The sequence below is a fragment of the Neophocaena asiaeorientalis genome, unplaced genomic scaffold (assembly GCF_003031525.2).
Source record: "Neophocaena asiaeorientalis asiaeorientalis breed wild unplaced genomic scaffold, Neophocaena_asiaeorientalis_V1.1 scaffold597, whole genome shotgun sequence".
Taxonomy (NCBI): Eukaryota; Metazoa; Chordata; class Mammalia; order Artiodactyla; family Phocoenidae; genus Neophocaena; species Neophocaena asiaeorientalis.
The window spans coordinates 760,402-785,132 of NW_020172664.1; the positions used below are offsets into that span (position 1 = coordinate 760,402).

Genomic DNA, 24,731 nt, shown 5'->3' on the forward strand with positions numbered 1-24,731 from the left:
TGGTCACCCCCGAGCATAAGGCAGCCTCTGGGGATGGAGAGGGTCAGTGCCGCCCCCCTCCCCACACTGACAGGGGAGGCCTGGCAGAGGGCAGTTACCTGAAATGTGAAGTATTCATCCGCTGGGGCGTTCAGCATGTTGCAGATCTGTTGCAAAGCAAGAGGAGCCATTAAGCCACAAAGCTGAACGAGAAAGAACGCGGGGAGCAAGGGTTTCCTCCCTGGGTCTCCACAGCTCGCAGGCAAATTATTCACCCTAGACCTCAGTGAGGCCACATGTGCTAACAACACGCTGGAGTCGAGGTGGGCTGGGACCTGGGCCCCCTTTACTGGAGTGCTTGCATCTGAGCAAACATCTCCTGGAGCAACAGAATACAAAGAAACTATAAGGGACTGAAAACAACTGCGTGCATGCCCAGTTGGGGCAAATCATGAACGATAAGACACAAAAAGGCCACAAACCAACTGCCACTTCTGAGGTGCCAGGAAGAAAAGCAGAGGACTGCGTGTGATCCCCGCACACAGCACGGCCAAGGGGGTGGGCAGACTACTTAAACCGCCCCTCCGGCCCGACCCACCAATCCACCCCCACCCTCGCCCCTCCCAGGAAGCAAACAAGGGCACCTGTGTCTTGTTTTTCTCCCTCAAGCTGCTGCGAGTGCCAATAAAGCCTCGCCTGAATTTCTTCTCTGGCCTCTTACCAATTGCTATTGATTAAAGACTCCAAGGACCTGGGTGGGTAACAAAGTTAGCTTCTCTTCTACTAATTAAGTCACTGGATGACATTTAGCCCCATCTCTGCTCCTTCCTACTCTCTCAGCCTCTAAGGATTCTTCTTCCAAATTCAAAGCAACTAGTTGTTCAGATCGAGGAGAGGAGGAGTCTAAGCAAAAGGGCCTTTCTGCCTGGGCAGGTGTGGCAGCAATGCTGGGAAGGCTCTGTTTGCCTTCTTTTTTTTTTTTTTCTGATGTGGGATCCGGGTTGGAAGAAAGTGGCTAAGGGGCAGGAGGGAAAAGCCAGACGGCCTTTTAGGTACGCCAAAGTAAATATTCATTACGAGACATCACTTTAAGTACTAAACTCAGAGACTTGCTCACATCCATAAGGACAAGAAATCATTCCATTTTTGGGTCATTTCGGATTATCTTTACATCAGGTCAAATCACAAATGGGTCTTTTTTTTTTTTTAAGTAACAGCAGTGGATTTAATTTTTGGGGGGGAGATTTTTTTTTTATTCAAATGGAAAGTCACAAAAGTTATAATCATCCTCAGCAGTTCACTGTCCCATGTAATTAATTTTTTTCATCTTGATCTTTTGTTAGCGCTTTTATGAATTCATCAGTTTTCCATTAGAGTTCTGAAAATGCTTGTTCATTCAGTTCAGCAGTATAGTCAGTGACCAGAAACCTGTACTTGTCAGAGTCTTTTCCATGAATTCCTTGAAGATGAAACCCTTTTATAGGAACATATTTGCAAAAGCATCAGAGTACACCCAGAACTGTCGGTAAATGACAAAAGACTTAAAAATGACCACGGTTAAAGATGTGATGAAAGTTCATAATAATGCAACTGACAAGGAAATTTAGTTATTTCTGAGATATATAAAGCAATAACTAGAATTATGACTTATAACATTATATCAGAACATAAAAGATTTTTAGAAATTTCATGTAATGTCTGAAACATTTATATTAATGTCTTAATAAAAGACAATATCTTTCTTTCCACCAAAATTACATTAGATACTTTATTTTTGTTTGTTTTTCCAGCATCATGATTTAATTAAGGGAGCACATTCATCGTAGAGAATATATCGATGGCTGTAAATGTGACTCCTCGTTACAGCCTTAAAATTTTTGAAACACCAAAGCACAAAGATGTCAATTATATATCCAGACTACAGGTACAAAACAAATACATGCATTTTCCATGCTCCAAAACTGAGTACACACTGCACTGTCACAGGGAAGGGGTTTACCAATGAAGACCTGACAATGAAGTACTCAAGATCGATATACCAAAATAAAATATAACGTAGGAGTTTATAAAAACAAGTTTGACAATAGCAGAGAGGACCCTTTGCATTTCTGAGCAAAAATGCATTTCATTATATGTACTCTCACCTAAAATGAATAAACTGGTCACTTGAGAATGCTCTGTTTATTTCTTCTATTATACTACAACATTCTCCACGTGTTGGAAAAAAAAGTATTGTGCAGGATCTGTGGGATAAGCATGCATGTGGATGGAACAGCACAACTGCAGTGGTTCTTACAACCCACTTCCAGATAAGGAGAAAGTGTTATTCATTAGTATGGCCCAGTCTTAGCCAATATTCAGTTTGGAAAGACACTGGGTTAAGATCAGAATGATCTGAAATTCCAAGTTCTAGAATTGATGATTTTATATGCCACTGTATTAGCCAGGCATCTTTTCTTTTTATTTTTAAATTTTTATTGGAGTATAGTTCATCTATAATGTTGTGTTAGTTTCTACTGTACAGCAAAGTGAATTGGCCACACATACCCATATATCCACTCTTCTTTACATTCCCCTCCCATACAGGTCATTATAGAGTATTGAGAAGAGCTCCCCGATAAATTAGATACTTTAAATCATAGCATTTTAAAGTTAGAAGGCACTTTAATAATTGTTTAAGCTTTTCTTTTCAAAGATGAGGAAATAGAAGCCCAAAGAGGATAAGTGATTTTGTTCAAATTCATGGGATGAAACGAGAACCGGGATCTCCAGCGAGGGTGCTGGTGGAATCACCTCTCCTGCTAGGGGGTGGGGAAAGCCCTGATTTGTATCATTAACCAATTCCATGTTGTAAATCCTCCCACCATGGAGGATTTCAAGTTGCCAACAGTTTAACAACCTGCTTACCAAACTCCCAAAAATCTACCAGTCTGGTGAGTAGGTAAGAGAAGGCCTCTCCATCTAGTGCACTAACTGTGCCGGCCCCTCTGGCCCAAGGGAAGTGCTTTCTGGGAGTGCTTGAGCCAGGTCTACTGTTTTTGTACTATCTTACAAAGCAAATGGGACCATCTTTCTAAGTTTTTGTTAGTATATACAGTCTAAGTATTTAAGGACTCATTTGTGCTATCCATTCCTTTTTTTTTTTTATCCATTCATTTTTATAATCTAATTTGAATAAATAACATGAACTGATTGGCTGAGCATCCTTCAGGTGTGTGTAAAAGAGACCAAAAAGCAGTTTAGTTCTCTTTTCTGACCTTTCCATCAACAGTAACTGCTTTGGTCCAGGCTTTTCCAGCCTTTCGAGAACATCTATAGATCGGTCAAGGTCCTCGAGGCCAAGTATTTCACTCAATATTCAAAAATCCTAGGGCTTCCCTGGTGGCACAGTGGTTAAGAATCCTCCTGCCAATGCAAGGGACACAGATTTGATCCCTGGTCTGGGAAGATCCCACATGCCGTGGAGCAACTAGGCCCGTGTGCCACAGCTACTGAGCCTGCGCTCTGGAGCCCGCAAGCCACAACTATTGAGCCTCAGTGCCACAACTACTGAAGCCCACACACCTAGAGCTCATGCTCCACAGCAAGAGAAGCCACCGCAATGAGAAGCCTGGACACCGCAATTAAGAGCAGCCCATGCTCATCACGACTAGAGAAACCCTCACCCAGCAACGAAGACCCAACGCAGCCAAAAATAAATAAATAAATTTATTTTAAAAAAAAATCCTCTCTACCCTCCCCATCTCTCTCTGTCTCTGTTTCTGTCTCTCTGTCTCTCTCTAAGTTTACAGGTCATCTTGATTCCAGCTTGGTTTGATCCTGTATTTAAGGCCTCCAATTCTATAAATGTAATTCTACAAACTAATTTTCATTTTTAATATCTCATGTTTTCAACTCTAAAAAGTCACTCAACTGAAGTCTGCCGCTTCCCAGTCAGAGCTGGGATTTACTGGTTTGATGAGAACTGTGTGGGCATGTGTTCCCCAAGTCCAGCAAGGTCCAGCTGAAAGACCTCTGAGACTGCTCACCTGAAAGCCTGCCTTTACTCTATTAGAAAGGGTTTGCGAGAAAATTATCAAGGGAAAAGTTTGAAAAAGCTAAAAGGAAAAGTTTCAAGCAGTCTAGAGGAGCATCATATATATACAATTAATTATGATTTAAATGGCACAGCATGGACTTCCCTGGTGGCGCACTGGTTAAGAATCCGCCTGCCAGTGTAGGGGACACAGGTTCGAGCCCTGGTCCGGGAAGATCCCACATGCCGCGGAGCAAGTAAGCCCGTGTGCCACAACTACTGAGCCCATGTGCCACAACTATTGAAGCCCGCGCACCTAGAGCCTGTGCTCCGCAACAAGAGAAGCCACCGCAATGAGAAGCCCACGCACCACAACGAAGAGTAGCCCCCGCTCGCCACAACTAGAGAAAAGCCTACGCACAGCAACGAAGACCCAATGCAGCCAAAAATAAATAAATAAATTTATTTTTAAAAATTGCGCATCATTTTTATTATCCAGAAAACAGCATTTAAAGATTCTTGAAGCCCCTGTCACTTAAATAATTAGGTCAACAACCTCATTTTACAGATGATGACATTAAAACCCAGAGAAGTCAAGGGATTTGCCCAAGGTCAAGGATTTGCCAATGGATTTGCTCAAGGCAGGACTGAGTCATGGCACCCAGGGATCCTGAGTCATAGCCCGTTGCTCTCTTCACCAAAACCCACCATCATATCACAACAGTCCCCCAAGAATGGCACTGCTCTGGCTGGGTCTGCTGAAATGTTTGATATCATCCTCTAGACCAGTGGTTCTCATCCATGGGTGATTTTACCCACCAGGAGATATTTAGCAATGTCTGAGACATTTTGGATTGTCATAGCAGGGTGGTGCTACTGGCATCTAATGGGTAGAGGGCAGGGAGGCTGCTAAAAACCCTACAATTCAGAGGACAGCTCCCCACTACAAATAATTATCTCGTCCACAATGTCAGTAGTGGCAAGTTTGAGAAATCCTGTTCTATACACAAAAAAAATGTTTTTTAATAGATCCTGCCTTTTGTAAGCACATAGTATAGGATGACACATTTGGGAGTGAAAGGGAAGGCTGAATAACTCATGAGGACAACAGGTGTAAATGGAGGTTGTCCCATACAAACTGGGAGGTATGTTCACCCCAATTCTGGAGTCCCAGGAAATGGCTCAAGGTCAATTCTCTGAAAATCACTTTGGGAATGCTAACTTGTCTAATGAGCAATTTGGTGAGAAATGCCTTAAACTAGATTTACACCAATTTGCCATCTTGGGCTTGGGCTACCAGCAGAAAGGATAACAGCAGGGGTGAGGCCAAGGGCAGGAGCTGAGAGGTGAAAGGCAGTAGTAAAGCAAGTGCAAGGAGTCTGTGATAGAAACAAAATCTCGGGGGAAAATGTCCTCCACAGCTTTGGAATCGACTCTGGCAAGTTGGTTATATGGCAAATTGATGATTTGGCAAATGAACCATTCAATGAGTTGGCTTTTGATGCATTCGCTCTCTCCAAATTGATTTTTGGACAATAACATGTTTACCTAGGAAACACCTAGGAGAGAAGAGGTGCTTAAAAAGTGGGGCATAATAAAAAAGAATAAAATAATGCCATTTGCAGCAACATGGATGGACCTATAGATTATAATGCTAGGTGAAATAAGTCAGAGAAAAGATAAATATCATATGATATTGCTTATATATGGAATCTAAAAAAATGGTACAAATGAACTCATTTACAAAACAGAAATAGAGTCACAGATGTAGAAAACAAACATGGTTACGGGGGAGGGATAAATTGGGAGCCTGGGATTGACATATACGCTCTACTATATATAAAATAGATAACTAATAAGGACCTACTGTATAGCACAGGGAACTCTGCTCAATACTCTGTAATGACCTATGTGAGAAAAGAATCTAAAAAAGAGTGGATATATGTATAACAGACTCACTTTGCTGTAGTACAGCAGAAACTAACACAACATTGCAAAGCAACTATACTCCAATAAAAAAAAATTTTTTTAAGTGGGGCATAAATTTCTTTATACTGGCTACAGCAGCTTTGGGGTATCAAACTTGATAAAAACCCTAAATAGAGCCTGGCAGATGGGATGCTGGGAAACCGAGGACAGGGGCCAGTGGTCAAGCTATTTGGCTATTTTGGTGAGGCTGAAAAATTGTGGTATCTGTGGATTCAGTTAGGAATGAATTGGAATATTTTGGTCATTACCACCAAGTCAGGAAGGACATTTAAAAATATTTCAATTATAAAAAAAAAGGGGGGCGGGAATTCCCTGGTTGTCCAGTGGTTAGGACGCCACGCTTTCACTGCCAAGGACCAGGGTTTGATCCCTGGTCGGGGAACTAAGATCCCACAAGCCACGTGGTGTGGCCAAAAAAAAAATTTTTTTTTTCAAAAATTTTCAATTATTTTGCGGCAATTTTGAAAACATGACATTTGTCAGTATATATTACTGTTTACTCCTAACAGACATAAGATTGCTTCTCCCTTCTTTTTTTTTCCTTCCCCTTTGGCATGTCTCTACACTAAGAGATCATGTCACCTGGTAAGGCCACCTGGTCCTGTAAACCAACTAAGCCCAGAGTTTGGGCATCCTCCTTGAAACCCAGGGTAAATCATCCCCACACAGAAAGATTATCTTGCAGTCACAACAGAATTTTCCTTACTCTGTCACCATTCTGAACCCAGAAATGTTCACACTAGGCAGAGGCAGATTTATGACAGTAAAAGAAAAAACACTAGACAACCTAGATTTTGTTTCACTTCTCCTATGACCCTTGGGTGACTCTTTTAGTCACTGTAATTCACATGCCCCTATACTAAATAATGAAGATGCATGAACACTAGCAAAACACAATGCCAACACTAAAGAAGAAACAACTATGCAAATAAATGCTTAAAAATTTTTTTTTAGAAACTTGGGTTTGAAGGGGGAAGAAGGAAAAATGCCAACATAAAGAAACGTTAAAAGCACCGAACATTCTTGCGGGGAGGAATCTTGATGCGAAAAAAAAAAATGACACAGATGGTGGAACAGCCCAACTAGGGAGAGAAATCAGCCATGAGAAGGAAGGAAAGTATGGTCAAGGCCGAGTGGGAAAGCTACAGAGACCTGGTCCTCTGGCCCTGAGGCCTATGGGACCTACCGGAGACCTGTTGTTTGTTGTCTTCCCACCGCTGACCTTTCTCAGCCAGACCTGGCCTACTGTCCCCCCATCCCACCCTCCCCTGAGAGACCAGGGCAAAAATCTTCACTTCATCTATCAACTCACTACATTTTGCATTGCAATCAGTGGCAAAGTTCTTTCTTTATATATATTTTCCTTTTTGTCAGTAATTTTCCTTGTTTCAAAAGTCTTGACCAAGGGAACTATATTTAAGATCAAATTAAACCCAGAATGAACCATAGTCATGAACTGCCAAAGGATGTCTGAAATTTGTGTGGCCGCAGAATAAGAGGTTGGGGGATGGATTAATCTTTCTCATGTTAACTAAATATTTTCTTGTAGAGTTTAGGAGTTTCTGGTTCACTTACATTTGACTGCCAAGATTCCTCTCTCCTATGTCCTGTGCCAAACCTCACCCTTACCTGGTGCATTCTTACTTTCATAATTGTTCCCATCTCTTGGCTAATAAAACTTTCATCCAATGTTATGTAAGATTTGAATTTGTTCAATAACTTACAAATCCATTTTCAGCAACGTATGTTGGCAACCCACTAATGAGAGTCCAGTGGTCCGCAGGAGGCGTCCTTGAAGAAGATTAGAAGAAAGAAAATCATTGCTATACAGAGAAATGCACTGGATACAAAAATAAAATGGCAACTCCTGCCGCTGCCTCATGGCAATACTCACGGAATGACTCTGATCTCTTCTTTTCCGTGTAAAATGTAATCGATGATTTTATAAAACACGACTTCCTAAGAGGAAAGAAAGAGAATATGAGAAAAATCTTACTTCCCAAAGAAGACACTTTTCCTTAATGAGCTTATATTTTAAGATTTAAATAACACCTTATTTCCCAACCACATTTCTCTGCATAACATAAATTACCAAACTACTCATGTCCTAATTATAAGCCTGTAATAAGACTGGAAATATCACTGGCCACTTATCTATATGAATAAGCCTATTGAACTAATTTTAGAAAGTTGAATTCAACCTAACAGCTTCTAGGGGAATCTTGGGTTTTCTTTCAGTTTCTTTCTATTGTCCAGAAATAACCGACTAATCACTCCAGTGGAACGAGTCATGGAATTCCTCAACCACAGTCAATGTTTTCCCTTCCCAGCTGTACAGGGGCCAGTGGTCAAGCTTCCAGCACCTGCTTATCTGAACAGGGTGTCTCAGAAGCAGGATTCAGTGGATACACTGTCAAAGCTGGAAGCAACTTGAAAACTAGTCTTTCTACTTCTTTGGGCAGATGAAGAACCTGAACATTCCATCCCATGCCTTCCCTTTCCTGTGTGCTGGGGATACCGTGGTAGAACAAGCTTCCTATGAAGCTTGCAGTCAAGGGGGAAAGTAAATCTAACCCAACCCTTCCCTGGAGATCCCAGTCCAGGGTGTCAGAAGAAGGTCCTGGGCTCAGTGTGTTTAAAAAACTGTGCAGAAGGCTCTGATGCATCCCTCCCTATTGAGAAGCACTGATCCACCAAGCCTTGGCTTCACAGAAAACGAAACTGAGAAGTTCAACAATGAGTGAAGGCGAGAGCCACCCAGCTGGTTTGGGGCAGAGCTGGGACTTGAACCTCAACCTCCTTGTCCGGTGCTCTTTCTACTACTCCAAGGCCCCCCCAGGAAGTGACAGGACTAGAACCTTCTAGTCCTTCTCGAGCCAGCACGCTTTCCTTTACGCACGGCCTCCTCTAGTTTTAGCACCTGGTACAGATATCATCAACAAAGATGTCTGCACTCACTCTGCCATCTGGTGTCTTTGGACCTTTGTAAGGCTCGACTTCTCCAAGCTTGACAGGCCACTCATCATAGAATTCCTGGAGGCAATTATATTTAAACATTATTAAGCAAACTGTTCCGTGACCTACCATATCTTATACGAAGGTCATTGGTTTGCATGTTTTATGTTAACTTATAATCCTGGAATTTTAAAGCTCTTTTTCAGCAATACCACTTATGAACTTGTGACTGTGAACAAGTCAACCTTTTTAATCTGTAAAATGGGGACAATAATAAAATTTATACTATAGGGTCATTGTGTGGATTAAATGAATAATACAGAGCACCTACCCTGACACATAGCTAAAAGTACTTAATAGATAGCAGCTCTTTTACAGACAATTAAACTAAATCCAGATAGGTTAAGAGGCTTGTCCAAAGTCATGCAGAATGGACAACAGTGTTGCTTGCCTTACCCAACATTCAATTCTCCCTCTTCCTTGCTAACAAAACCTGATTTTATTTAGTTATCAGGTGGTGATTTGTTCAGGGAAGATGGGCCCTGCACAGCTCACGAGTGGTCTATGTAAGGTGCCTGGAATTAGTTTGAGGGCAGGTATGTGGCCTGGATATGGACAGTGAAGGAGAAGTCTTCCAAGGGCCTTCTGAAGAAAGCTTTTCTTTAGACGAAGGGTGATGAAGATGACATTTGTAGGAAATGTCTCCCAATTTTGTCATGTCTATGAACCAGGTCTTGAGCTGCAATAGCCATCTTACCACCACAAGAAGAGACCTCACCAACAATGCTGAAGGGAGCAGAGACTTTACCAGGAAAAACTGAAAAGCACCTGGGACTCTGATGCCTGTACTGAGCTCTGAATTAATCAGCCATAGAACTGCCCTACTTTGGGACTTCTTGTTAAATGAGATAATAACTGTCATGTTACTAAAGATGCTTTTAGTTGGGTCTGATGTTACTTGCAGCCAAAAGCATCCTAACTAATACAGTCAGCTAGAAACTTCCAGAGCCAGGATCAGAACTCAGCCCTCCTGACACTTGGTCCCATGTTTATCCACTTAGAACAATTATTGTGAAAAGATAATTTCCAATCACATGGAGAGTAATAAATATAAAGATATGGTATTCATTGGTTATGTTGAACTAGAAGAGCTCCAACAGAAGTAACGAAGCAAGATGAGAAATGAGCATTATATTGTGTGTGAGTAATATTAAATATTTTTTAATTTCTACTTTAAAATAATTTTAACTTTTCAGAATATAAATCCTCAAACTGGTAATAAAAATACACTTTATTTTTATGCCCTAATATGTGCTGGCCACTATATAGATATAGATTTAGACATTTAGCTATAGCTAGATAGATACGGATATATAATTTCCAAATAATCTCAAACCCTCACAACTGATGAGAGAAGTCCTCATTTTACAGATGCATAAACCAAGAATCAAGGAGGTTAAAAGAACTTGCTGAAAAGAAGCACAAAGTCAAAGAACTGACACTACCCGACTTCGAGACTTACTATATAGCTACCATAATCAAGAGAGTGTGACACTGGTGGTAGAATAGACACATAAATCAATGGAACAGAATAGAGAGCCCAGAAATAGACCCACACAAATATAATCAATTGATCTTTGGCAAAGCAGCAAAGGCAATGGAGAAAGAATAGTCTTTTCAACAATTGTACTGGAGCAATTGGACAGCCACATGCAAAAAAAAAAAAAAAAAGAATCTAGATATAGATCTTATGACTTTCACGAAAAACAACTCACAATGGATCACAGACCTAAATGTAAAATGCAAAATTATATAACTTCTAGAAGATGACATAGGAGAAAATCTAGGTGAACTTGTGTTTGGTGGGATTTTTTTAGATACAACACCAAATAATGGAAAAATTAGACTTCATTAAAATTAAAGGCTTCTGCTCTGAAAAAGATACTGTTAAGAGAAAGAAAATATAATACTCTGGGAGAGAATATTTGCAAAATACATATCCAATACAGGATTTGTATTTAAAATACTTAAAAATGAATGATAAGAAAATAACCCAATTAAAAAGTGAGCAAAAGATCTGAACAGTCATCTCCCCAAAGAAGACATACAGATGGGAAATAAGCATTTGAAAAGATGCCCACATCACATGTCGTCAGGAAATGCAAATTAAAACAATGAGATACCACTACATACCTATCAGAATGGCCAAAATCTGGAACACTGACAAAACCAAATGCTGGCGAGGATGTGGAGCAACAGGAACTCTCAATTATTGCCAGTGGGCATGCAAAATGGTACAGTCACTTTGGAAGACTGTCTGGCTGTTTCTTACAAAGCTAAACATAGTCTTATCATGTGATCCAGCAATAGCCCTTCTTGGTATTTACCCAAAGGAGTTAAAAACTTACGTCCACACAAGAATCTACACACATTAACAGCAGCTTTATCCATAACTGCCAAAATTTGGAAGCAACCAAGATGTCTTGCAGTAGCTGAATGATTAAGCAAACTATGGTGTATCCAGACAAGGGAATATTATTCAGCATTAAAAAGAAATGAGCTATTAAGCCATGGAAAGACATGGAGGAAACACAAATGCATGTTGCTAAGGGAGATAATTTAATCTGAAAAACCTACATGCTCTATGATTCCAACTATATGGCGTTACAGAGAAGGCAAAACTACAGAGGGAGTACAAACATCAGTAGTTGCCAGGCGGCTGGGGTGGGAGAGGAAGGGCTCAATAGGCAGAGCACAGAGGGTTTTTTGGGGGGGAAGCTATGCTCTACGATACTGTAATGGCACATATATGACACTATGTATTTGTCAAAATGCATAGAACAGTATAACACAGAGAGCTGAATGTAAACTGTGGACTTTAGTTAATAATGACATATCAATATTGATTCAACAACTGCAACAAATGTACCGCATCAAGGCAAGATGTTAGTAACGGGGAAATGGTGGGGGTAGGGAAGGAAGAGGTCACGTATGGGAACTCTCTGATCTTGCTGCTCATTTTTTCTGTAAATCTAACATTACCCTAAAAGAATAAAGTCTATTAATTAAAAAAAAAAAGACTTGTTGAAGACATATAGCCAGGAAGTGGAAAAGCCAAGCTTAGATCTTTTTTTGCTCCAAAAACGTACATGTTTACCTCTATACCATATTTTCTTGGCACTGGTTCTTATGATCTACCGTGACTAGTAGTTTACATAGCGTATCCATTTTTTTTTAATGGATTGCATTTCATGTGATGTGCATTTTATAGGTGATGTTAGGTGAGACCAAATGTACGGAACAGTGACCTTCTCCTTGGTCATGTCCAGCAGTCCAATGGAGTATCGTTCACAGTTCAGGTATGTTCTAACAGTGTACAGAGCTTTGTGAAACTGTCGCTCGACATCTGTGAGCTCTTCAAATACTTTGTTGGCTGACCACATGAGGATCTGAAAGTAGGTATTAAACAGAAAACAATTAGAACAAAATACAGTACGAAGAGGAGCATTAGTCAGAAGAAAGCAGGAGGTGCATCAGATAAAATGAATTGCATTGCAAACAACGCAGTTCCATTTTGGCACATGTACATGTCCAACAAATTACTCAGATTTTCTGAGCGGGATGATGAGTAGACCTTTTGCAAGGATGTGGGTTTATGAAAGGGGAGAAGCCATGATTGGTCCCCATGTCCAAATGTTTTGGCTCAAAGGGCAAGTGATCTAACAATAAATGCAGAGACAGTTCCTGGGCAGAGGGTCCAGTATTGGTGGCCCACTGGCTCCTGCCGGTCCCCATGGGGAGAAAGCCACATGCCTCCTTCCATGCATCCTAAGCTAGTCAAAGGTCTCCTTACCCGGACAGTGAGCCCAGGACGGGACCTTGGAAGTACTCCATCCCAACCACCCTCCCACCATTGTACTCATGAAGAAACAGAGGTCCACAGAGCGGTCCAACTCAGGTATCCTGGCTACCAATGTTGTCCTTTATCCCTCTGGCTCAAGGAGGCAACAGAGGAGTGATGTGCTTCTCAAATTAATACCTTTACTATGTATTGGGTCGGCCAAAAAGTTCGTTCGGGCTTTTCCATAAGATTTTACAGAAAAACCCAAACGAACTTTTTGGCCAACCCAATACCAGGAATACATAGTTCTGCTAAAAGCTTTATGTGAACTAATTCATTCAATGACCATTTAATAGTCACAACAACCATGTGGGGTAAGTACTACAATTATCATTGCTATCTCATAGAGGAAGAAACCACAGCTACCCAGGATACGGACTGAAGAAAGCAAGCCAGCTGTACCTACAGATAGAGGGACAGGAAGATGGGGTGGGGGGAGGGGACATAAGAGGACACTGAGGATACAAGTTTGGGGATCTTATCCATGTGGTGTGGATAGGAAGGGTCTGGGCTTGTTGCCTCTGGGTTGCTTTGTCAGACAGGTCAGCATGGAGTGGTTAATGTCACCTTCTCTTTACCTGACTTCTTCGGGATTCAATACTGTACAAGTAGTTGGTATGATGAAGCTTTAGGATGACAGAAACAAAGCTGAGGTATTTGGAAAAGACCTACAGATGGCAGAGAAAAACAAATTAGGTGTGACATCTTTCTTTCAGTTATACAACAAATAAATTTCCTGAGCCTCCTATGGGATGCCCAGGGTTAGCGTTACCTCTTCATCCCGTTTGGAAAATTCAGATGCATCTACTTTGTTAACTGCCATAACCACAGCAAGAACCTCCTTGCCCGTCACGATGGGGGCTGCCAGCAGGTTCCTGGTGACATACCCGGTTTGTCTGTCCATGAAGTCAGAAAAATGGCTGTTCTGCAAGATACATTCACACATTTGCCAAAGCAGCATAGGACCATGAGTGCAGATGTAGGAATGGCAACAGATCGTCCTCTCTAGTCCAAGTCCTACCAACAGATAACCAGGGCCGCTGCACAGTGGTCCCGACCAAACAGTCCCCACCCACCTCCCACCCTCAATTAGAGAGAATGAATGAAGCACAGAATGAAACTGCCCGTTTCCGAATGAGCATTTCCCGCCTGAACTATGGTCTATCCCGGTTAGGCTGAGGTTGGGCCAGGAGAAAAGAGGTGATGTTGTGGCCAAATGGAAAGTGAGGTTCTAAGAGGGAGGCGGGGGGGAAGATGCAGGATTACAACAGGCAGAAAGTGTGTGTCAGAAAGAGAGCACAGCGGGGATTCCGTAGAGCTCTTCTTTTAATTACAGCAGCAAAATGTGCACTTGAAACCGCCCAACCCATCATAACACAAAGGAAAACTTATTAATCCCCCAAACTCCTCCTCCTTGAGGAAATCCACGTTCCTGCTTAGTACATCTCCTTCTATGCCTTTCTCTCTGCTCAGACAAAGGGTTTACTCTTCTTTTTTTAAATAAAATTTCCTTTTCTAATTTTATACAATCCTTTCGTCACTTAACACTACCTTACGAACTTCCGATGTGTACGATGTGAACCCATCTTCTGGATTCTTGTAGACTGCTCCACAGTGTGGGGGCCCTGGATCTGCTCAGCCAGCCTCTACTGATTCAGTCTGTTGATAGTTTTCCCCACTGCAAACAATACTGCACTAATCACTCTTGCTTTTATTTTTATGTGATGGACTCCCCAAAGTGGAAATTCCTTTTGCTGGATCAACAGGTATATGCAGTTTTTACTTAACGCTAAGGGCTTTTACAGATGGTTGAAATTCTTACCTCTCCTGGTCATTTATGAGAGGACCACCCTCTTGCCAGCACCAGATACTTTTCAGTTTCTCAAAGTTCTACCAAGTCAATGTCTCTCATTCATATTTTTTATTTCTTTCCTTGGGGAAAATGAAGTGTATCATCCCAGATACAAACTTCAAGGAGTAGAAGCAAGAGCTGACTCTAATACAAGAACCACGGAAAGGGCAGAGTGATGAGTTTGGAGAGGCACACAAATGGAAGGGCTCGGGAAGAAGGTCAAGGACAGCAGTTATCTTATTAGCTGTAATTGAGAGGAATACCCACTCTAGTTGGGTGTAGACTCAGCCTGCTGTGGGTCCTGACTGTCTCCTCTTTGAGTCTTCTTCAATTAGAACTGAACTTTCCACCTGACTTTGAGCCTCAGTGGCCAAAATTAACGTGGTGTTCCTTTCACAAGTTGTATTATGTTCATTTCTGCATGTTGATGGTGCTTCTAAGAGCAGCACAAATCGTGGAGGCTGGACTCTGTTCAATTTCCCAAAGTAAAAATGTGAGAGTCCACTGGTGCGTGGCTTCCAGGCCAGAGTTTCCACCAGAGAACAAGTGCTGCTTCGTCGACAGAATCACAGCTCTGCTCAGAGCAGGAGACCCGGGCTGTGCCTCAGAATCACCTGCAGACTGATGCAGATTTGCAGACCTCACAGCAGACCTACCAAATCCTAACTGCCTACAGTGGAATCTGTCTTCACCAGGAATCTGAACTTCTGGTGGATGAATCAGTTCTGTGGAGGATCCTTAGAGATGTGAGATGCTAAGGGATTCAGATGCAGCCCTTGACCCCAGATGTCTTCTATACCTTCCCAAAGTGGAACCACAGAAACCAACTGCTTATGTAGGAGGCAGCATTGCATAAGGGGTGAAGAAGGTTCTGCAGTCAGACCTCCTTGGCTGAAACCAGGCCCAGATTTACTAGCTGTGAGACCCTGGGCGAGCTACTTAACCTCTGCATCCTCATTTTTTAGTCTGAACATGGGAACAATGAGATCATCTACTGTCTAGAGTCCCTGATGTGAAGAGAATAACATAGTGTGGGCAGAGCACTTAGAAAAGAGTCTGACACATATCAATAGTAGGTGCCCAATTAATACTAGGAAGAGAGACCTGGGACTTTGGGGGCCTCCCTGGGTGAGAAGTCATTCTGATTTTGCGTTACCATTCTGCTTCTACTTCTAGCTTTTCTAACCCATTCCAACCACTGAAGAAATTAGATGCTCTTAGCTGATATAGGCCTCCTATGCCCAGGAGCACGCTCGCTCCTGAGGGCTGAGTCTCTGCCCCACGCCAACAGAAGCCCCATTTTTTTTGCTAACTGCTTTATCTGTGACTTCTCTCTACCTCCTGCAGAACCTTCACTCGGTCCAGAACAGCTCCAGACTTTGGGAGGTTCTTTCTCTTAATCCACTGCTATAGCCCAGGCTGGCTCACTGTCCATCTTCCCTCTACCTCTTGCAGAACCTTCACTCAGTCCAGAATAGCTCCAGACTTTGGGAGGTTCTTTCTCTTAATCCACTGCTATAGCCCAGGCTGGCTCACTGTCCATCTTCCTCCTAACCCGTTATCCATTACAGAACAAGATCACTTTCACTTACTCCGCGATGCTGGGCACTAAAGGAATAACCAAAACGCCCCAAACATGCAGCATTTCTTGGCAGACGCTCTTCACTCTACAGCTTCAAAACTGGATGCTAGTTTATTCTAGATTCTAAACACAAGGAAATGTTCTTACATTCAATTGGCTGTTTTGAGAAAATGACTTAGAAGTTTCAAAATTTAATGCTTGCTTATCATGGCATCTGAAAATCCTGGATAAAACCATCTGTCAAATTATAGGGTATTTGTGCCCCGGTCCGGGAAGATCCCGCATGCCGCGGAGCAGCTGGGCCCATGAGCCATGGCCGCTGAGCCTGCGTGTCCGGAGCCTGTGCTCCGCAACGGGAGAGGCCACAACAGTGAGAGGCCCGCGTACCGCAAAAAAAAAAAAAAAAAAAAAAAAATTACAGGGTAGGGTGAGGCAAGGTTTTCCAGCTTTGTATTTTCACTGGTTCAAGCAATCCTTGGTGAAGTGGCTTTGAGTAAATCCTGTATCTTTCGGACCAACAAACTCCCCTTGGTGGTCATTCTTCAAAGAAGCCAATGAAGGCAACTGGGAACATGGTTTAGAGCAGCAGGCCACCTGGATCCCTCAGCCAATCTTAGCATTGCTAAATTCTGATTAAACATCTCAAGATCCAGAGTCAGAAAGAGAGAAGGGCAGAAAGGGAGCTATAAGCACCCTGTTAATTATTGAAAGCTTAGGATTCTCGCATGGCTTTCTTTTAAACCACAGTCAGGAGAACCACCCATAGAGTTAATCACCAGCTTTCCCAATACAATAAGAAATGATTAACTTGTGGAGGATATGTCTCAGTTTCCTGTTATTAAGTTTCCCTGCCTTTAACCTGTTTTAAAAACAGGCCATAATCATTGACCCAGTTTTGGCCACCTACACCCAGCCCCCAACTTCTCTTGGCATTAATATAATATTACCATAGCTTTCATTTATTGAGCACCTACTAGGAGTCAGGCACTTTATGTACATTTCATCTGTACATTTGGTTACTCTGTTTCTCAGGTGCAGAAACACAATCCATCACGCAGTTACCTTGTCTCAGATCTGGATATATGCCCAGGTCACCTGATTTCAAAGCTCTCACCCGACACCATGTGGCTTCTCTGTTGCCAAAGCTGGAAGTATCCAGTTCTGCCTCTGGTCTATGTGTGAGAAGTCCTTCCCTCCCTGTGCCCACACTGCCAACCAGGGAAGAGTCCTGTGTGGTCAGGGCTATGGCAAAAAAAAGGAGGCCTTGGAAGACCTGGTTTAGGAGCCCAGACCCAGCACCTCCTGCCTAACTGACCTTGAGAGGATTCTCACATATACAGGATGGAAATAAAAATACGGTCCTTGCCCTCTGCACAGGGTCTTGGCCAGAATCAAGTGAGATAAAGAACAAGAGAAATCTTCACCAAGTGTCAAGTGCAATGAAAAGGTGAAACGTTAATAGAAATGTCACTTAAAACATTTCCAACTCCTTTCTCTTTGCAGATTTTACCACAACTTAAGTGCAGTGAAACTGCAGGGCTGCGGGGTGGGATGAGGGTGGGAACAGAGCGAGGAGGCCTCATCCTCTCCAGACACTCTCAGTTACTGACCAGACCCTGGACTCCAGGAGAGATGCAGCCCCCCATGACCTCAACTTCCTGTCTGCCCAAGGGAATAAACTAAAGGCTCCAGGAGCCCTTTCCATCTAATCATCCACAGTTGATTTGAAATTTACTTCCTCCTCTTAAATCTGTTCATCCAATAGACCAGCGGTTTTCAACATTGGCTGCATATTAGAATCACCTGGGGAGCTTTTAAAACGTACTCCTGGCTGTGTCCCAGCCTCTGAGAGGCTGGTGTAATTGGTCTATTGAGAGTCTCACACATCCGTATTTTTAAAAGAGCTCCCAGTTTGATTTTAATGTGCGTCCAGAGTTGAAAAGCACCATTCTCCGAGGGAAAAAAAATGCTTAGAAGCAGTAGAAACGGAGAGCAAATGAAGTCTTTGTCCCTCCTCTGAGTTCAGGAGGGTGGGATGGCGTCTGACTTCACACATACTCAGAAAAAGGGAGAACAGAGCGAAGTGACCCCGCCTCCCCCCCATTTACTGCCCTGTGCATATGGGGTGCCCATTATGGACAGCAACACACCCAGGCCACCTGATCGCTTAAGCTGCTCCTTTCTATCATCCTGTCCTCAACAGAACTGGGCTCATTCATAAAGGAGTAGAGCAGAAGTCATTTTATCCATCTCTTCTTTAAAAAAAAAAAAAAACATTTTTCTGAAAAAAAAATCTTGCGTGTCACTTTCTTAAGTTTGCTGTCCTAGTCATTTTGGAGATGGTCTCAGTCGGAGACTGGCAAGAAGCATATTCCTGTGAGAAAACCTCAGGGTGTACAGGCATAGCCTCCTTGCTGGGGATCCAAGAACTTTGCCTTAAGGGCCTTTAGTCAGCGGAAGCGGCTGCAGTGGGCCCAGAATCCTACTTAAACCAGCTGAAACGTACTGCAGGGAGGGATGGTAAAGAGAGAGGACTCTCCGGTGCCCAACGGCAACCCTTGCCCCTCTGGGCTGTCCTGTGGCTGTTTGCTGAGCGTTGCTAATGTTTGACAACTTCTGCACCTTCTGGATCCGCAGGGCCCCCCTCCTGTAATCAGCTTCAAGAGGCATGTAGGGGATTAGCCTCCTGCCTCCAGCTGCCCCTCCTCCACAAGCTGGCAATAAACCTCTACACAGTAAGCATTTCAGGGCCAGCTCCCAATCAATTCTGTTCCATCATCGTCCAACTCTCCCCTTTGTTAATAGCAAATCAAAATGGTGGGACGTGTGTGTAGGAAAAGGGCAGGCAGGAGAAACTCCAGGCTGGGACCTACGGCTATTGCTGAGGAGGGGGATTATGGGTGATTTGCATTTCCTTCTTTTTGTTTATTTGTATTTTCCAATTTTTCTAAGAGGAACAAACATTACGTTGGTTAGGAGAAGGTTAATTTTTCTGCTTTTAAAAGAGCATAATAATTTATGCAATATACAATTAGTCTTCAGGAGGGTCCAAATGTCCCGTTTACAAGATTGGAAATTCTTGATAGATCTGAGTTATGAGGGGTTGAGATGGCCAAATGTACTTAATCATCACCTAAATTCACATTTTTAAGGATCCAGATGGCAACATCTGAACTTTCGGAGGGTATCTTTTCTCTTTTTGCACCTCTGATCTATAGGTGAGAGGATCATTCAGGAGCCAATTCACCCCCAAACAGCTGAGTGTCTTCAAAGGATCGTGGGTGAGAAGCAGTTCAGGGGTCTTGGCATCTGGTATTGGCTGATCATCTCACCAGTGAGCGGCCTGCTTTGCCCTGTTGGTCAGGACAGTGCCCAGAGCACAGAGGAGGTGCAAGGGAGCAGGTGTGGACTGTACCAGGCCCAGGTAAGGCTGCCCAATAAAACACCCAGCATTCCATGGGGCACACATTATCCCCTGTTGATCTCAAATTCAGATAGAACTGGAAATCTTGTAATTTTTTTTTTTTTTTTTGCGGTACGCGGGCCTCTCCCTGTTGTGGCCTCTCCCGTTGCGAAGCACAGGCTCCAGACGCACAGGCTCAGCAGCCATGGCTCATGGACCCAGCCGCTCTGCGGCACGCGGGATCTTCCCGAACCAGGACACGAACCCGTGTCCCCTGCATCGGCAGGCGGACTCTCAACCAACTGCACCACCAGGGAAGCCCTGAATCTTGTAAGTTTATTTGCTAAATCTGGCAACTCTCGGCCCAGGTGCTCCTCTTCCCCACCACCCACTCCCCAGCCAAGCCAATGTCACGAGGATGGCCCCTGGACCCCCGCTCTCTTTCCCAGTGTTCCTCCCCGACGCCACCAAGACCTCCTCTCCGCTCCACTGTCACCATCAGGCCACTTACCTTTTTCACATCTGGGACATTGAAGGTTTTCTTCGTGTGAGCAACCCAACCCACTATCCCGACGTCCAGTGGAAAAACAACTTCTCTGTCGGGGACCACCAGGTTGTCCTCGAACTTGGAGGTGGAGGTGACGTCGAGCAGCTTGGAGGCCACCTCGGGCGAGCCGTTGCGCGCCCGGCACAGGAACATGCTGCAGCGGTCCGCCCGCAGCAGCCGCGCCAGCCTCTGCAGGGCCTTGTGCGCCGCCAGCTCCACGCTGCCGGCCTCCTCCCGCAGGGCCTCCAGCAGCTCCAGGCACAGTGCCGCCTCCTCCACCAGCGTCAGGCCCAAGAAAGACGCGCGGGCCGGCGCCTGCACACCACCGGGCTCGGAGATTTCTCCTGCCGCCTCCCCCCGCAGTTTCCGGTCGAAATACGCCTTGGCAAACTGAGGGTTGTCCTCCAGGTATTTCTCCACCGTCTCTTGGCTGATCTCACCCATGGCGTGGCTTGCTTTGCTGCTCTTGTCCAGAATGGAAGACCCTCAGAGCACCACCAGAGGCAGAGTGCAACAAAGAGGTACCTCCTGGTCAAAGATACCGAGAAAGCCCTAAGGGGCACCTCACAGGACCCCCAAAGGCTGAGCAGAAAGGTTGTTTAGCAGAGCTTTCAAACGACTTTTAACTCTTGGGATATGACAGAAGGTCCTGGCTTAGAGTGGGATTCAGGAAGCATGGGATTAAAGAGTTCTTCAGGACACGAAATCCCTAAGCATTATTAGCTCATAAGTCCTCAGAGAATCCGCAGAGCGTCTTAGATCAGCCAGCCAAGTAGCAAGTCAAAGTGACCATTCCAGAAAAACAGCTGAACCGTGGCTGCTGTCGGCGACAAGAAGAATCATGGATATATCCATTAATTATATTCCATAGGCATTGACAATACCACTTGTTCTTTCATGATAGCTCTATGAAATAAAACTATTTAGACCTCGGAAAGGTCTGTTTGTTTATATGGCAACTTGAATGAATATTTGGGGGAGATGGAAGGGTTTAGCATAACACAACATAAAATCGAATATTAATCTTTCCTTTTCTTAAAAGTCCTATGATCAGCCAGATTGCTTGGCCTACTCTTTTTTTAAAATCCTCACCTCTCAGTTCCCCTCATTTAAAAACTTGACCTTGGAAATGTTTTAAGGGAACAAACCTTTGGCTTATTCTAGAGAGGTGAACATGGAAAAATATTTGCCCACGATTCAAGCCTAATCAAGCCGCAAATTATACAATAATCCTTGTCAAAAGACATGATCATAAAAGGCAACCCATGCAGCTGCCAACTAGGTTTTCCTGCTAAGCATATTAATTTGGATTTTGTTTTCCACAGTAATAGCCAGACCTCATGCCTTTTTGCTCCAAGGTACAGTCGGTTAAATCTACTGGATAATACCTGTCTTGTCTGTTGCTAAGATCTTTCACATCTCGGGGGCTTCTGGCATGGAAAAAACACTTGCCACTACTTACTTTTGTTTAATGTTCAGGTTATCAAGCTTTTACATAGATTAAGCACATTTTCCCAAATATTTAAACACTATTATGCAACTAATAAGCCGAACTACACATTTCATGAACCAATTTCCTTGAATATTTACAGGCTGATTTCAAATTTAGTCAAAGGTCTTTTAAGCATTTCAATAAAGCTACAAACTTTATATGGAGAATTCTCTTGAATGAAAACATACGTAACAGTTACAGTGACTCCAAAAGTTACTATTTCACCCACATTTAAATCCACTTCAAAAATAGCAAGGCTATGGGGTTTCATTTATTTCTCTAGACCTAGTGCTTACCTGGCTAGAGTGATAATGGTCTTCTTAGACAGAAAAGAAGAAGAGATCCATCGAGGCTTCAGGTTCTTGGTTATGAGATAAGAGATTCTTGACGGGAACATGGTTTTCCCAGGGGAACAGAACCCACACTTGCATTTGTTGAACCATGTCACTTCCTATGGTTGAGTCCACTTGCTCCCTCAAAGGGTCTTGTCAAGCACACACCCTTTCTTGCACCTCCCTCTGTCACACCCAAGTCTAGTCTCAGGAGGGTCCTCCTCAGATTACTGTTTACTTCATAATATCCTAGAAGCATCTCGTTATAATTAGAATAATGCGCAGGTTTATCTCCTAAGAGAAAGGAGTTGAGACAGCTGAGTCACACCTATGGGACCACCAGCCATCTTCTTCTAACACAGTTGCGGACACCCTTTCTCCCTGGTTGTTCTGTGTGACAGTGCAGTTCCTACTTCTCTCAAAAGCATGTGTGTGCTCACAATTCCCATCCTCTCCTCTTTACACACAGAGAGACAAAAACACATACCCATATCCCATACACAGATTTATACTTGAGGTATAAATCTGTGTATGGAAAAAAACAAAATGCCCATATATGTTTACATTCCTCTACTTATAAAAATGAAAATGAATTTTAAAATGAAGCATATTCTTTTATAGTCAGCATTCTGTGTTTTGAAAACTTTTTAAATTTATTTATTTTTTGTCTGAGTTGGGTCTTTGTTACTGTACGCGGGCTTTCTCTAGTTGCAGTGAGTGGGGGCTACTCTTCATTGCAGTGCGTGGGCTTCTCATTGGGGTGGCTTCTCTCCTTGCAGAGCGCGGGCTCTAGGCGTGCCGGCTTCAGCAGTTGTGGTGCACAGGCTCAGTAGCTGTGGCGCAGGGGGTTAGCTGCTCCGCAGCGCGTGGGATCTTCCCGGACCAGGGACCGAAACCGTGTCCTCTGCATTGGCAGGCGGATTCTTAACCACTGAACCACCAGGGAAGTCCACTAACTACTTTTAGATTCATTCATTTGTTTGTTCTTCCAATACGTGTCTAATGATGGTCCACTATAAGCAAGACATAATACTAGCTCCTGCGGTAGAGACTCCATGTTCCCCTTTTTTCTGATTTTCCTCTCCTCCTAGTTGTATGGGAAGATTATTCTTCTCTGCCCTCCTCCCCCAGTAGGGCCATGTGACTAATTTTGACCTACGGGTTGTGAGCATAAACGTCTCTTCCAAGTAGGAACAATCAATTCCCAGAGTGAGACCCTGGAGGTCCCCCTTCTCCCTGCTGCCATGCCAGTTCCAGAGGTAGGGGCCTCATGAATCCCTGAGTGAGGATGTCATGGAACAAAGCCCCCTGCTGACCTGAGATGGACATGTAGCATGAGTGAGAAATAAACCTCTCTTGTGTTCAGCCTTTGAGATGTGAGGGCTGTTTGTTACTGCAACATAACCAAGTCAATCCTGACTGAACACAGGGGATGAATAAGCCTCGGCTGCAGCTGTACAAGCACTAGTGGTGTAGCAGAGGAGATGCTATTAGGACACAAAAAGTCACGAAGCACAGAACAGAACAGGATAAAAGCCAGAAGTGAGGTACATACATATAGCTATGAGACTTTACGTGATGTGGCTATGGGATCATATCTAGACTGGGTAGCGACGGAGTAGAAATCGAGTGTGAGCCAGGTAGTGGTAACAGCAGAAGCAATAGCATGGAATGCAGAGTAACAGGGGGACTAGTGAGAGATGAATCTAGAAAAGTAGGTTGGGCCCAGATTAGGGCCTCAAAGGCTAGCTGAGGATTCTGAACCCTGGAAACTCTTAGGGGTAAGAAATGACATTAGGGTTCTTCTCTACAAACGTAATCTGGTCATGCTTAAAAAGATGACTTGGAAAAAAGAAATACTGGACAGTAGGATACAAATTAAGAAGCTATATTGCATTTGGTTCATTATCAAATACCCTAAAAATGTGTACAGGCTTTGACTCTGCAACTCTTCTTCTTTCTTCTTAATTACAAAAGTAATTAAGGCTGTATATGATTAATGTAGTTACAGGGGCGTTCATCAAAAACACAATTATAAATGGAAAAGATTAGAAATAGCCTAGGAGGTTGAGTAAATAAATGGCATTATAGTCATACAATAGGAAACCATACATTAATTAATAATCCTATTGTAAAGGTCTGTTTATTGATATGAACAGGTATTTATTATGTGCGATAAATTGCAAGATACTATTGCAGTATGATTCCACATACACACATACATATATGGAGGTGTGTATACCAAAATGTTAACAGTGATTATTCCAAAGTGGTGGAATTCAATATAATATTTTTTTTCTTCTCTTTTGCTTACCTGATTTTTCTAAAGTATCTACAATGAACATATATAATTTATATAGTAAAGAAATTCATTCATTATAAACAAAGTTTTTAAGGCTATTCTCACAGGCTATGGGTCAGGGTGCTTGGGAATGAAAAAGGAAGGGACAAATGTGAGACATAATTTCAGGCAACAATCAACAGGACAAGGGAATTGATTAGTTAGAAAAGGCAAGCAAGAAAGAGGGATCACTTCTGACTACTCTGTGTATTGGATGACATTTGATAAAGACAAATATTTTTTTAAGGGAAATACTGGAACCCAGCCTTTTAGTGCACTCACAAATATCCTTCTCCTCCTCCCCTGTCCTTGACTGAATCCCATCATCCCTGCTGCTCTTTTT

General features: G+C 43.1%; 1 protein-coding gene across 2 annotated transcripts in view; it reads right to left on the reverse strand.

The window, feature by feature from the left end:
- Positions 1-20,741, reverse strand: part of PDE6C (phosphodiesterase 6C) — a 59,513-nt gene extending 38,772 nt beyond the window's left edge. For both annotated transcript variants that reach the window (XM_024739554.1, XM_024739553.1), the window contains exons 1-8: positions 20,188-20,741; positions 13,612-13,764; positions 13,418-13,507; positions 12,247-12,387; positions 8,942-9,016; positions 7,878-7,942; positions 7,708-7,774; positions 99-146 (exon numbers count right to left, since the gene is read on the reverse strand). In XM_024739554.1, coding sequence (XP_024595322.1) covers positions 99-146; positions 7,708-7,774; positions 7,878-7,942; positions 8,942-9,016; positions 12,247-12,387; positions 13,418-13,507; positions 13,612-13,764; positions 20,188-20,667 — 1,119 coding nt within the window. In that variant the 5' untranslated portion in view covers positions 20,668-20,741. The remainder of the gene's footprint in view (positions 1-98; positions 147-7,707; positions 7,775-7,877; positions 7,943-8,941; positions 9,017-12,246; positions 12,388-13,417; positions 13,508-13,611; positions 13,765-20,187) is intronic.
- Positions 20,742-24,731: the final 3,990 nt, after the last annotated feature.